Source organism: Lepidochelys olivacea, assembly GCF_965140295.1.
Source record: "Lepidochelys olivacea isolate rLepOli2 genome assembly, chromosome: 18".
Classification (NCBI taxonomy): Eukaryota; Metazoa; Chordata; order Testudines; family Cheloniidae; genus Lepidochelys; species Lepidochelys olivacea.
In genome coordinates this window covers 17,938,283-17,951,879 of record NC_140428.1, presented here as the reverse complement: position 1 = coordinate 17,951,879, position 13,597 = coordinate 17,938,283, and the positions used below count along the sequence as shown (strand labels likewise).

Here is a 13,597-nt window from a genome sequence, read left to right as displayed (position 1 = left end):
GGAGTCCGAGGTGCAGACATTTGCTTGGCACTTTAAGCAGCCACTGAAAATAGAAAATGGAAACACCCAGGGGATGTTGTTAGGGATGCCTGTCGTTCTCAAGTCTCATGCCTGAAAATGTTTCAGCGTGGCAGCCGTGTTAGTCTGTATCAGCAAAAAGAACGAGGAGGACTGGTGGCACCTCAGAGACTAACACATTTATTTGAGCATAAGCTTTCGTGGGCTAAACCCCACTTCATCGGATGCATGCAGTGGAAAATACAGTAGAAAGAGAGAGATATATATATATAGACACACAGAGAACATGAAACAATGGGTGTTGCCATACCACTATAACAAGAGTGATCAGTTAAGGTGAGCTATTATCAGCAGGAGAAAAAAAAACCTTTTGTACTGATAATCAGGGTGGCCCATTTCCAACAGTTGACAAGAACAGTGGGGAAGGGGGGAATAAACATGGGGAAATAGTTTTACTTCGTGTAATGACCCATCCATTCCCAGCCTTTATTCAAGCCTAATTTAATGGTGTCCAGGCACAGGCAGGGTCCAATACAGCCATGACAGGATACCATCTTGTTGCCCGGACAAATTTCCTGTTTCTTCTCCTGGCTTAAATAGCATGGTTGGACCAATTGGTGGAGCCGGGCGATCCTCCAATCCGCTCCCGTGGGTGGTGCCTTGGCTGGGGTTACAGTCCTAGTAGTTTCTCAGCCCACCAGATTTTAGTAGGCTTTGGGTGTTGGCCAGGCTATCTTGAGACTCCTAAGCCTGGGTTCAAGACCAGGGATGTTGCGTAGTGGACATCTGCTTGGCAGTGTCTACAAACAGGTTTTTATGCTGGTGGCAGGCCACAAGAGCGTACTACACTGATTACTTCTTCCCAGATGGCAATGAGCTCCAGGATCTTAATATGGCTCCAAGCAGCAGGCCCAGGTGTGTTGTGGGAGTTGTAGAGTAGAATTGCTGTAGTATCGCAAGAATGCTGATACACTTGAATCCAGGAGCAAATGGGCAAAATCTGGCTCCGTGCCAGCTTTTAAATGGGGGAGGGTTTGTCCTGGGAACTTGACACCAGAGCAGGGGAGGGCACAGGATGTAAGCAGGTGAATAATGGTCGACTGAAAAGCCATGTGGGATAGCTATTGGAGGCACGCAGTGATGCCAGCTGTTTGCACACGAACAACAGTGCAAACGAATTCAGTTCTCCACAAACGTAGTCCACTTTGCAAGAGGACTCCAGATTTCAGGTTAAGTGCAGAGTTAATGCACTGCGATGCGTTGCATCATGGGTAGGGCTCGTGTTTTAGAAGCGGATTAACTCTATTTGTGTGGTTCAAAACCCCCATGTAGACAAGCCCTTAGTGTCTTGATATTGTTTAGTGTAGTTACAGTTGAGCGATCCGTACAGGTAGTTAAGTGAGGTAGTTAGCTCGGTTCCATGTTATGGTGGCACTGAAGAAAAGGAAGTAGTCGGGATTCAAGAGATGTGCTTTGTGTATGTTAAGTGTCTTCCGGATGTTCTGTCCGCTGGACTTTTGCGCCCAGAGCTCCCGAGGAGAGGCAGAATGGATTGCCGGTGCTTTTCCTTAAGAGGCCCTTGAGGCTAAATCTACCCAGTTCTGGGCACAGGCTGGATCCAAGGTCCAAGAAGTCAGTCTTGCTGGTGATTGCCACCGGCTGAGTGGATTTTCCGAGCCGTATTCTCAAACACTGCTAAAAATAAGGGCAAAACATTTCTACCAGCTAGAAGAAAAACAGTGGGGTTCCCTTTAAATGAAAGTGGGAAGTGGATATCTCTGTCAGACCCTGAAGAGGAGACACAATGGAATGTGAACGCTGTTTTTTGGCAAGGAGGAAGGATATTCTCGTTGCCGGTCTTCGAACAGCTTGTTCCTGCTTTGATTTCTCTTTTTATCCATATTTTAAGGCACGTCTCCAAGTTTATATACATCTTACAATAACAATTGTGTTAATGAGGTTTCTGAGTCTGATGGAGAGGTCTTTTTTACTCTTCACTGAATTAATGATTGTTAAGTGCTTTCTGAGCTGTGCCCTGTTAATGAATCAGGAAACTCCTACGCTTTTGCTGCCCAATGAAAAGCTTTCCTTTATTATTATTTTTAAAGGCACAGTGAACTTCTTGTGGTTGCTTTGAGAATAAAGGGCCATATTTTCAGACATTTGTCCTTTGAAGTAACTGACCTATGCCAATTTATGCCAGCTGAAGATCTGGTCCAGAGTGTTTTGTGATTGTTCTGTATTCATCTGACCTGCCATATAGGCTTTAAAAAAGAAAGAGACTCACAGCCAGCCGCTTTCTGTTAGAAGAGGCATCAGTGTTGTAAGAGGCATCATTTCTGAATTTTATTTTGATCAGGTTTTAAACCAAGAGGTTTCTGAAGTCCGCAATGGTATCACAAAGTACTGACAATGATAAAACCAGTTCCTGCTTTCATCTGGCAGCATGGGTTTGATGGCACCGGTTCTTTGCCAGGAGGGACAGAGTCTCTTGCCTGCACTGGTGTTGCTTGGATGTAATTAAGGGCTGCAGAGGAGTGAATGAGACCCTAAATTCCTATGTCTGTTGAAATCGATGGAAAGATTCCTATCCATTTCAGTGGTGCTGGAGCAGGCCCACAGTTAATTCTGTTGACGATGTACGGGCGAGAACATAATCCGTCTCCCTCTCCCCCCGCATTGATGGCTCACAAAGCCTGATAGGAGTAAAAAGTTGTAAAATCGTACCTTTGTTTTAAAAAAAAATAAACGAAGTTGGGGGTTATGACTCTGAATGCATACAGGGAGCAGAACTGCGGAGTAAGAAGGTGCCGTCGTCACATAATTAGCTTTTAAACACTAGAACCACGTGTCAGGTGGTGCTTAGGGCCTGCTGCTTGGGGCTGGATTTTATTCCCTGAACTGCAATTAAGGTCATTTGGATCACAGCTGATTTTGATGGACTGCAGGTCTTTGACCAGGAGTGTTGATGATCAGATGGTTTGTTGTGCTATGAAATTACAAGGGAAAAATTGCAGAGCAGTGGCTTACAAGCTACAGAATTTATTTTTGTGTGTAGTGATTTGTCACTAGAAAGTGAACGGTCCACAAACTGCAGGTCTAGTTAAATGCAAAGTCGTCATGAAAATAAGGAAGAAGGCCCAGTTCCTTCCATCTATAAATGTACTGTGGTTTTGTTGAGTGTCCCTCACCAGTCTGATGATGAAAATGTTAGAACTGTAACATGCAAAACACGTTCTCCTTTTGATTACGCAGCGTTGACAATGCTTACGATTTTTATTGCCAGTCTTGTGATTTTTGTTGAAACCCCAGGTACTGGACTCAAGAGACTGCGTGTGAATCTCAGATCTCATTTTTTAAAGAATTACATTTCTAGCCTTCTTGGATATGAAGGTAGTTAGATAATATGAAGCAAGTGCAGCTCAAAGGCTTAGAAATCAGAAGGCAATTGAAAAGAACTCCCAAAATGTGTATTGTAAAAAATCTCTTGATTTGTATTTTATGATTTTTTGGGTGTCTGATTCCTGATATTTGAATGCTTGCAATTGGTAATACTGATTGTTAAACAGAAGAGATGGGGTCAAACTGTAAAGTTTGGAACTGGATTCAGATCAAATCTCAAACTTTCCCAGTGTTTGTGGTTGTTTTATATTTTTGTTTCCGGTTTGAGGCATTACAGAGATAGTCCTGACTTATGATGTTTGGATTACCCAAATCTGAACTTTCCCAACATCTAGGATGGGAGGTGTGGATGTTTGCAGCCTTTTGCCATAACATGGAGGGCGTAAACATTGATGTTAATTGGGTCAGGATTTGACCAGGAAATTTCAGTGGCATTTGGAGCCTCTTTTGCAAAGGTTTTGAGGTTTAGTGGGGGAAAAAAATCTCTCTCTTTTACAAATAGCCTCTACTGAAATATTACTTTTTAGCAACCCATAAGAGAAAGCAAGTTGTTATTAATATACACAAGGGCAAGGGATAATGAGGATACAGAGATAAGATACGTAAACATGCCTGAAATGACTGGATTTAACTTCTGTTCAAGAACTACAACATGCATCTGCTAAAACGTAGGACAAGTTTCTGCCCTGGCTGCAACTCAGTGGGGTGTAAGTCAGGGCAAACTTTGGCCCATGCTACTCCACAGACAGAGATGGCCTCAGCTTCCTCTCTTTACTGGGTCATGCATACAACAGCAGATTGAAAAGAAAGCTGGCTGCAAAGACGTTGATTCTCTAGGACTATACTTTATTATTTATTTGTTTTGAGCTTCCAGCTAGAAGCCCCAGTTAGGGGTCTGTACACACATACAATGAAATGACATTCCCTGTCTCAAACAGCTGTTAAATAAAGGAAAAATAAAAGGTTAAAAAACCCAAAACACACCAGCAACATTAAGGGTCATAATATGCTTGCCTCTGATAACTTTACCTTTCTTTTTCCTAGGGCTCTTCGTTGACTTATGCGCAGAAGATCGCGGCGTGCAAAGACCCACACGCTGAATACTTTGAAGAAAACATTAATAAATGTTGTAGCAAATGCCCTCCAGGTAATGGATTTAGGTTATTTATGACTGTTATGGTGCAAGGCTAAATCCATCTGGTTTCTGAATAAATGTAGTGTGCCTGCATTATTGAGAGAGCCAGAGGAGCCGCTGATTTTTCAGGCTTTAATGTACTCCCAGCCATGAGACCGTGTATTGTTGATCCTGGGACCGTAAGAAAGGTTTACCGCAGGGCCTGGAGCCAGTTGCCTGAATTACTTGTGGCCAGGGCTTACCAAAGGGTGCTCCTGGTTGGCTGAACCTTCGAAGGAGTCTGGCGCCAAAGTCTTATCTGGCAGGATTTGGATCCTGTGCCAGGTGCAGTGCGGCCGATTCATCTGTTTCGTGGTGAGGCTTTGGGGTTTCTTGGGAATTTGCTGGGTTCTTAAAAGTGAACAGATGCAGCTTTACCTGCCAATTTTTTGAGCATAATCCTTTTATTTTAAATATTTGTAAAAATGTATTTCCATACAAGGAAAATAACATATAAAACTAATTTAAACCGCCAGCACCGAATCCTTGCCTCCAGTGTAACATTATTATCCAATGTCAGCCTGAGTACAGTAATAGCAAAATCACTGTTTTTTTGTACCCCACTGGTACCCCACTGGTCTGGGGTACAATTTAGTAATTGTACCCCAGACCAGTGGGGTACCAGTAAATTGTACCCCACTGGTCTGGGGTACAATTTAGTATTTACACAATCTTATTAGGTACAATCTAGCTCTAGGTAGATTCAGTTATTCTGTAATTGTTCATTATGGAGTCAAGTGCCTTTTTCCTATGAAGCATCTGGTGCTGACTGCTTTCAAAACCAGAATGCTAGTCCAGTGGTTCTCAAAGCAGGGCCGCTGCTTGTGCAGGGAAAGCCCCGGGCGCGCCGGGCCGGTTTGTTTACCTGCCGCGTCTGCAGGTTCGGCCGATCGCAGCTCCCACTGGCCGCGGTTCGCTGCTCCAAGCCAATGTGGGCTGCAGAAAGGGCGGCCAACACATCCCTCGGCCCGCGCTGCTTCCCGCAGCCCCCATTGGCCTGGAGCGGTGAACCGCGGCCAGCGGGAGCCGCGATTGGCCGAACCTGCAGACGCGGCAGGTAAAAAAATTGGCCTGGCTCGCCAGGGGCTGTCCCTGAACAAGCGGCTGCCCTAGTTTGAGAACCACTGTGCTAGACTACATGGACCACTGATCTGATTTGCAATGGCATTTCCTACTGTTTCCAGTAATGCCTACTAACAAATGAGGCAAGTTACTAATGTCAGGCCAGGCCTACACCTATTCTCCAATGATATCTAGTAGTGACATCTTCTTGGTAAGTATTTATTGAGCACAGAAAGCTTTCTTTTGGTTGCAGGTGAAGACATTTTAGTTGCTGGTTGTTGTAATTACCCACCAAGTATTTGGATCATATAGATATAAAGCCCAGAGAGAGCTCAGAACTTTGGCGGGTACATTGTCATCAAGGAGACAAGCCATCAGAGTTGTTATTACTCCCCTGGCATTTACCTCACAACTTGCTGAGCAAATGCTCTTTGTCTCTGTAAGTGCAAAGTTCCTGTCACAGAGATTTGGATGATTAAGCAGGAAACAAGCCTCTGCTGAAGCAGCCTGAGTGGCTCGAGTTGACCAAAAATGTCAAGACCGAACGTTTGGGTTTCCGGTGTTAGAAATGCAATGGAGGCAAATGTAATGATTCATAATTAAACCTTCACACTCGGGCAGTAATAGCGATCAAGCTTCAGTGCCACCCTCTCCCCTTTTATTATAATATTTCACAATAACAAGCCCAGGATTTGGACCTATGCAGAGGAAACTGAAAGTCTCTGTAGTTGTTGATATTTGTGAAGTTGAACAGAAGGGTTTTTCATGTTGATGTATAAAAAAGCCCAGCTTTTTAAAGGTCTTATAGTCACTTTTGCCACCCGCATTGCAAAGCCTAGGTGATTTAGGACCCCAGGCCACTTTTTTTCCAAAAGGGATTGAGGCACTTAGGAGTCAAAATCCCATGAGTTGTCAATGAGATGTAGGTTCCTAAATCAGTAAGGTGTTACAACCCTGAGTGCAGTGGTGTCTCTAAATACCTTTTAAAAATCGGGGCTTAAATCATCAACAGGATGCATGGAGCTGAATTAGAAATTGTAGAGAAAATATATTTGAAAACCAAATATTTGGAAATCATTTCCTGTGTTACTTAACTGCCAGGGCTTGACTTCATGGTTCCCTGTGTCTCCAGTACATGACTAATCCCTAAAATGGAGATTCTCAAAGGTGGGGCCACAACTTGCTATGAAGGCTTTCTTGGCAGGGCCTCATTGTTCCTCTCGTTGAGCAACCATGTCCTCCAGCGTGTTCCTGTATGTCGTGCTCCTATGCCAGATATGGACCGGCTACAGAGCTTCCTTGTGAGCGATACACACCATATGTGTTCAGTGTCAAATCCTTCAGTCCTCTGCCTGTATGGCTGAGTTTAGCTGAAGTAAGGTACCCTAGAGCCTCGAACTGCCCAGTCAACCACACGCCTCATATGGAACCAGAAGTACACATTCAGGCAGCAGCTGAGAGAACAAAGCAAATACAGCAGGGTACAGCGTTAAACGTAAATTACTAAAAAAAAAAAAAATAAAGGGAAAGCTTAAAACAGAGATTTGACACAGAAAGGAAACGTTCTGTGCTTGTTTCATTTTAATTAAGACGGTTAAAAGCAGCATTTTTCTTCTGCCTAAACAAGGAGGAGGCCTTGTGGCACCTTAGAGACTGACGCATTTATTTGGGCATAAGCTTTTGTGGGCTAAAGCCCACTTCATCGAGTGAAAAATAAAGTTTCAAAGCTGTATTAAATCAATGCTCAGTCTTACCACCTCCATTCCTGAGGCGGTGGTAATACTGCGGGTCTACTGTGTGTCACACACAGCGCCACCTAGTGGCTGACTGGTATAATGCAACTTAGCATTTCATTTCATCTCCCTTTAAGTTCTACATTCCTACCATTTTACAAAATTTACACTATCCTACTGGTTTTGAAGTTCAATATGGAACAACTTGTTAAGTGTCTCTGAGTTGTTCTGGGTTTCTAATTACCGGTCCTGAACGCATGGCAACTTTGTCATCTGGCGATTCATTAGCTGCAATGACTGGCTGCGGTCTGTTCGGAGTCCTTGAGTCGTCTTGTTCTGCATTTGCCATCTGTAGAGTTGGCTCTGTTGATGGTTCTTTCTGAGGAACAGACTGTAGATGTCAACAGTTTCTGTTGAACTCTCCACTGTTGGACGGTCTTGATTACATGTGATCTGACCTGATTTTTTTTTCTTTTCGACAGCTGGAGTTGTCCATTCCCCCTCCCCCACCGTCCTCCCAGTTTGACGGGAACGCGGTTGCCAGGTTCTAGACTTGGCAGCTCTCTAATGAGAGACATCTGTTATAAAAGTGTTTGCAAGCTCTCTTAGCCTTTTGTTTCCAATTTCACTACCTCTTCATGTCTGGCCACTTTGGAGATAGATTCTTTCCCAAAGTTGGAACAGTAGTTCTGAGCTGTCTTCCCATCAGGAGTTGTGCTGGACTATATGCAGTAGCAGCTCTTGGTGTTGATCTGTAGCTCAGAAAAGCAAGGAATGAATCTTCCCGCTGTAGGATTTTTTTGGCCATCTGTACAGCTCTCTCAGCCTCTCCATTTGTTTGTGGGTAATGTGGGCTGCTAGTAATATGATCAAAATCCTATTTTGTTTGGAATGACTTACATTCTGCTGCAGCGAATTGTGATCCGTTTCCCATGACGAGTTGTTCTGGACTACCAAAGTGAGCAAAAGTGCCCTTTAGTTTTCTCAACAGCACTGCAACATGTTATGTCTTTCAAGTACGTTATTTCTATTGGAAAAATAGTCCATGATGACCAGGTCATGATGTCCTCTGAATTCACATAAATCTGCAGCTAGTCTCTTCCAAGATCTCTCTGGTAGAGGTTGTGTTGTTAAAGGTTCTTTGTGCTGTGTTGGTGTGTGTGTTCTACAATGTTCGCATGCACATACTTCTTTCTTTATCCTTGCTAATGCCCAACCACCGTACCATGTGGTTAGCTGGTTACAGTATTGAATCTAATTACCTGTCCTGAATCCGTAATGTCCTTCATGGATGAGATGTAGGATTTCTCCTTTAATATCGTTTAGAATTATGATGCAATTGCCTTTATTCATGTGTCCATTTGACTTGCTTAATTGTCTATGCACTGCAATGTAGTCTCTCTTGTCATTTCTTTAGCGTCCTTTAGATACTTGGGCGAGCCAGCTCTGATGTAACTTAGAACTTCCTAAACTTGCAGGTCTGCCAAGGTTGGTTTTTGTAGCTGGTGTAGTCTCTTTTCTGATGCTGGTCTGTATGTGTCCATAGCTTCCATGTACGCCATTACAACATCTTTAAACTCATGGGTAGTTGAGTGCAATGATGCATTCCATGACGAAGCGTTCTGCAACTACCAGATTTTTCTCCAGAACTTATTAGCAATTGGGTTAAATCTCATTAACCTTATCAAAAGACGTTAGCATCTTAATGGTGCTTGATCCAGGACTTTTCCGCTGGTGAGGGTTACAGCAGTTTGGATTTGTTTACACTGATGACGAACCATAATCCACACCGGTATCTGCAAAAGTTCTCACGTGTCCATACATTTCCCAGGCTCTCCTTTTCAATTGGGGCATATTTTTTCTGCTTCTGTAAGCGTGCAAGAGTAAAATGCAACTGGCTTCCACTCAGAGCCATGTTGTTGCAACAATACTGCACCTAGGCCATGCTGCCTGCATTGGCACTGACCCCCATTGTGGGTTTGTACTCTTCGTAGTACTTGAGAACTGGAGCTGTTGAGATCATTTCTCTTACCTTGTTGAAGGCAATGTCTTGATTTTTTTTTCCCCCCCCCCTCCTCCTTCCGGTACCAAGATGCGTTGGACTTTAACAGTTCATTCAGTGGCTTTGTCACCGTAGAAAGGTCTTGCAGGTTTTGACTAAGGTAATTTACCACCCCCGGTACATGTTTCTTTCTGGTATGTTCACAGGTGCATTCAGTTCTTGAATTGCTTGTACTTTCTCAGGGCTAGGACTGATTCCATCTTTGTTTGTTGTCTGTCCCAAAAACTCCATTTAGGGTAGGTGGAAAACATGTGTCCAGACTGACTTATTAGTCCATAGGACTTTGTTGATGGTTTTGTTGTATTCTTCCATCGAAGAGCCGTACATCGAAATATCATCCATGAAAACTACAACTCCATTTGTGTTCCTTAACTGTTCTGCCATCTTTCTTTGGAAAATGTCAGGTGCACTGGTAATCCCCAAAGGTCATCTTTTGAAAGCAAAATCTCCCAAAGGGTATGCTAAATGTAGTTGGTTTAGCACTTTCTCTGGCTAAAGGGATTTGCCAGAATCCTCTCAAGGCATCCAGCTTGGAGAGTATTGTAGTTCCTTTCACTTTGGAGAGAGAGACATCCAGTGTTGAGAGGATATGTTCTCCCACAACTGCTCCATTAAGTCTTTTAAGTTCCACGCAGATTTGTATTCTCCCATTTTTCTTTATAACTGGTTCCACTGGGGCACACCTTGCTGTTGGCTCAGAGATTGTCTCCATTATGCCAATCTGCTGCGTTCTCATTAACTCAGTTTCCGCTTTATGAAGTAATGGGCTAGGAATCCTGCGAGGTGTATGTACACGCTGTATGGTTCAGCATTGTCTCTTACGGTTATTTGTACTGGATCTCCTTTCAGAAGTCCAGTGTCACCAAATATTCCATCAAGTTCTTCCACCTCTCTCACATGGATGCCATGCTACAGCTGAGAAGGCTGTTGGTCTGTGATCTTTTTGATCACACGCACTCTGAATGCAAAGCTTTTGTCTTGGCTTAAATTCTTTGCTAAATCAGTGCCTTCATATTTTTAAGGTGTTTTGAGATCCTTAAAAGGTACCAAATATTTGTGTTACACAGCATAGATCATCAAACTCTGCCCTGGAGTAAATGTTTGCAACTCCTACTTAAATCAATGGGACTTGAGTACATATATACCTGTGAATCTGTGGTAATTCTAAGATACTTATCAGCTTGGTATCCAAGTGCCATACAAAAATAAGAAGTATCGTAGGTCAGAATTTGGTACAATATATATTGCAATATTTAGGAACAAGAGGATGAGGAGTTGAGGTTGCTGTGGCATTTCTTCGCCTATATCCTTTAATGTCTCAGTCTCACCATTATTTTAACATCTATGTTGTGGTTATCAAAACTTCATGTTTCCTTTAATCAACCAGCAAACAGGATGATGATGAAGGGAAATCGGTACCACAGCTATGAACGAAACTTACCAGATGCAATTCCTACTGAGTCATTCCAAGCAGACCTTTTCTTTGCTTGTTTTGTAGGTTACCATGTGCTTCAAAGCTGCAATCGCAGTTCTGACACCGAATGCGCGCCGTGCGAGAGAAACACGTATACAGCGCTCTGGAACAGAGCTCGGCGCTGCCTTGGCTGCTCACCCCGCTGCGAAGCCGGTATGCCAGAGTCCTTGCCTGGGAGGCTTATCCCTTTGCCAGCTCTGTTTTTGTTTTAGTGATGCTGCGAAGGAAAAGATAGATCTAAATTATGCTCCAGAGGTGAAACTTGCCTCTGTGTTGAGAGCCTACCCAGAGATGCCTGTGCACCTCTTTAAGTCTCACTTCAGCTCTGTTGTGAAGACAGCAGTGGTGCGTGGGCAGCTGCTCAGGGGTGAAGTTCATTCTAGATGAATACCACAATCCAGAAGGAATTTATTGCCTGGAAACGGTACTAGTGGTCTGCTCCTAGGTTTGGTTTGGTTTAACGTGCTTTTCTATCTTCTGAATAATATGGTGGGTTTTGTCTTTCTGTCACCTGGCTATATTCCCAGTGCAAATTTTCATTATACGACAGTTTAAATATAAATAGCATCCTAGAAATCAGCGAGGGAAAAGATTTCTAGGTCACTTATTTATCCCTGTCAGATTTTTTATTCTTAATAATTTGGCATCAGACTGAGATTCCTGGAGACTGAACTTCTCTGCTAGCCACAAAATTGGTACCACATGGTAGCAGCGTCACTTTCTCCTTACACTGCTCAGTCAATATTGCTAGAACCCTGACTTGAAGGGGCCGCCTGAGCAGGTGAGGGGATACTTCAGGTCCCATGGTCCATTCATTTCTTGGCCTCCAATAATTAGCACCAGCTGTGGGGGTGACTTGTGATGTTCTTGTATTGTTTTTGTTAGTTTCATTTGCTCTGTAGTTCAGGCACCAGAAGGATATTCACAGAATCATAGAATATCAGGGTTGGAAGGGACCTCAGGAGGTCATCTAGTCTAACCCCCTGCTCAAAGCAGGACCGATCCCCAACTAAATCATCCCAGCCAGGGCTTTGTCAAGCCTGACCTTAAAAACTTCTAAGGAAGGAGATTCCGCCACCTCCCTAGGCAACGCATTCCAGTGTTTCACCACCCTCCTAGTGAAAAAGTTTTTCCTAATATCTAACCTAAACCTCCCCCACTGCAACTTGAGACCATTACTCCTTGTCCTGTCCTCTTCTACCACTGAGAATAGTCTAGAATCATCCTCTCTGGAACCACCTCTCAGGTAGTTGAAAGCAGCTATCAAATCCCCCCTCATTCTTCTCTTCTGCAGACTAAACAATCCCAGTTCCCTCAGTCTCTCCTCATACATCATGTGTTCCAGTCCCCTAATCATTTTTGTTGCCCTCCACTGGACTCTTTCCAATTTTTCCACATCCTCCTTGTAGTGTGGGGCCCAATATTGGCTCAATCCATCACAGGGTGCAGTGTGTAACACAACGTAATCGCTGGTGACTGTAGATTGGAACAACAGAGTCTGTTCTCCTATTGCATGTGACCCCTAGTAGGGGTAGTGGGAAAAAGTAATGTTCTCATTCACTTCCCTCACAATTAGGAGGGAGGGGAAGCATCCTAAAGAATAAAGGGCCTGGTGCAAAGCTTATGTCAATGGGAGTCATTGATGTCCGTGAGCTTTGGATTAAAGGGGGCAGACAAAACTGGCTAATTGCAGATGTCTGCAGTGTGATCTGTGATCAGGCTCACGTTCAGTCTAGATGGATTGTCCTGTGAGGCTCCAGGTCCCAGCATAGCTCTCAGATACCGTAGTGATGGGCAGGTAGATAGAGACTGATGGGATGCAGTGCTGCTTCGCGATCCACTTGGATGCAGATGAAGCATTGTGTTTTGGGAGCTATAGTCTACATAGGCCTCATCTCCATAATAAAAAATGAGGGCATTTGCAATTTGCTTCATATTATGTGAATGAAGTGCAGCTCTTGGGTCCCTGGCAAGTGGCCAGTATGATCCTTGGGCAAAATGTGGGCAGCCCCTGGCCTGAGCCGATGTCCATAGGACCAAAGCACGAGTGGTGCCCGCAGCTGTTTGCACATTACGCACAGCACGTACCACTGGCAGGGGCGCCCAGGGGTCGGGCTGCTGGAAGTATGGCGAGCCCTGGTGCTGCACTAGGATCATTGGAGCAGAGCCTGGAGGCCCCTCCTGAACAGCACTGTGACCCCCAGTGCCACAGGTTTCAAGGCCCCTCACTCAGTCCCCGCCTCCCCCCTACCTCCCAACTCCTGCCCCGGCTGCTCAATGGCGGTGCTGAGGAGAAGCAGCACTGCCCACTCAGGTTTGGCTCCACGGCCCCTCCATCATGATCGGCGGGGCCAAAACCGAGTGAGTGGCATTGCCACCTGGTGCACAGGGGTTGCGGTGCTGATCAGGAAGGGCGGTGGGGCCGTGTGCCCGCTCCCAACCCGAGTGGGCCGTGGGGCAGCCGGCGCTTCTCCTCCTTGCCGCTGCTGGGAGGCCAGCTCCTACACCAGGGCTCCTCGCTGCGGGCCTGCCCCGCCTCGTCCCACTCCCACAACTGCCGAACCCTCAGGACTTGCTCAGTGCAACCTCAAGACCTGCTACAACTATGGGGAGCTGTGGTGAGGTCCCACGCAGGGGAGCCAGCCAGGAGAGGGGTGGTGGGGAGCCCTGGT

General features: G+C 44.9%; 1 protein-coding gene across 1 annotated transcript in view; it reads left to right on the top strand.

Annotated features, from left to right (window-relative positions):
- The window catches only part of TNFRSF1B (TNF receptor superfamily member 1B), a 42,846-nt gene that overhangs the window by 16,173 nt on the left and 13,076 nt on the right, over positions 1-13,597 (top strand). Inside the window, exons 2-3 of the mRNA XM_084651668.1 lie at positions 4,465-4,567; positions 10,950-11,078. Coding sequence (XP_084507794.1) covers positions 4,465-4,567; positions 10,950-11,078 — 232 coding nt within the window. The remainder of the gene's footprint in view (positions 1-4,464; positions 4,568-10,949; positions 11,079-13,597) is intronic.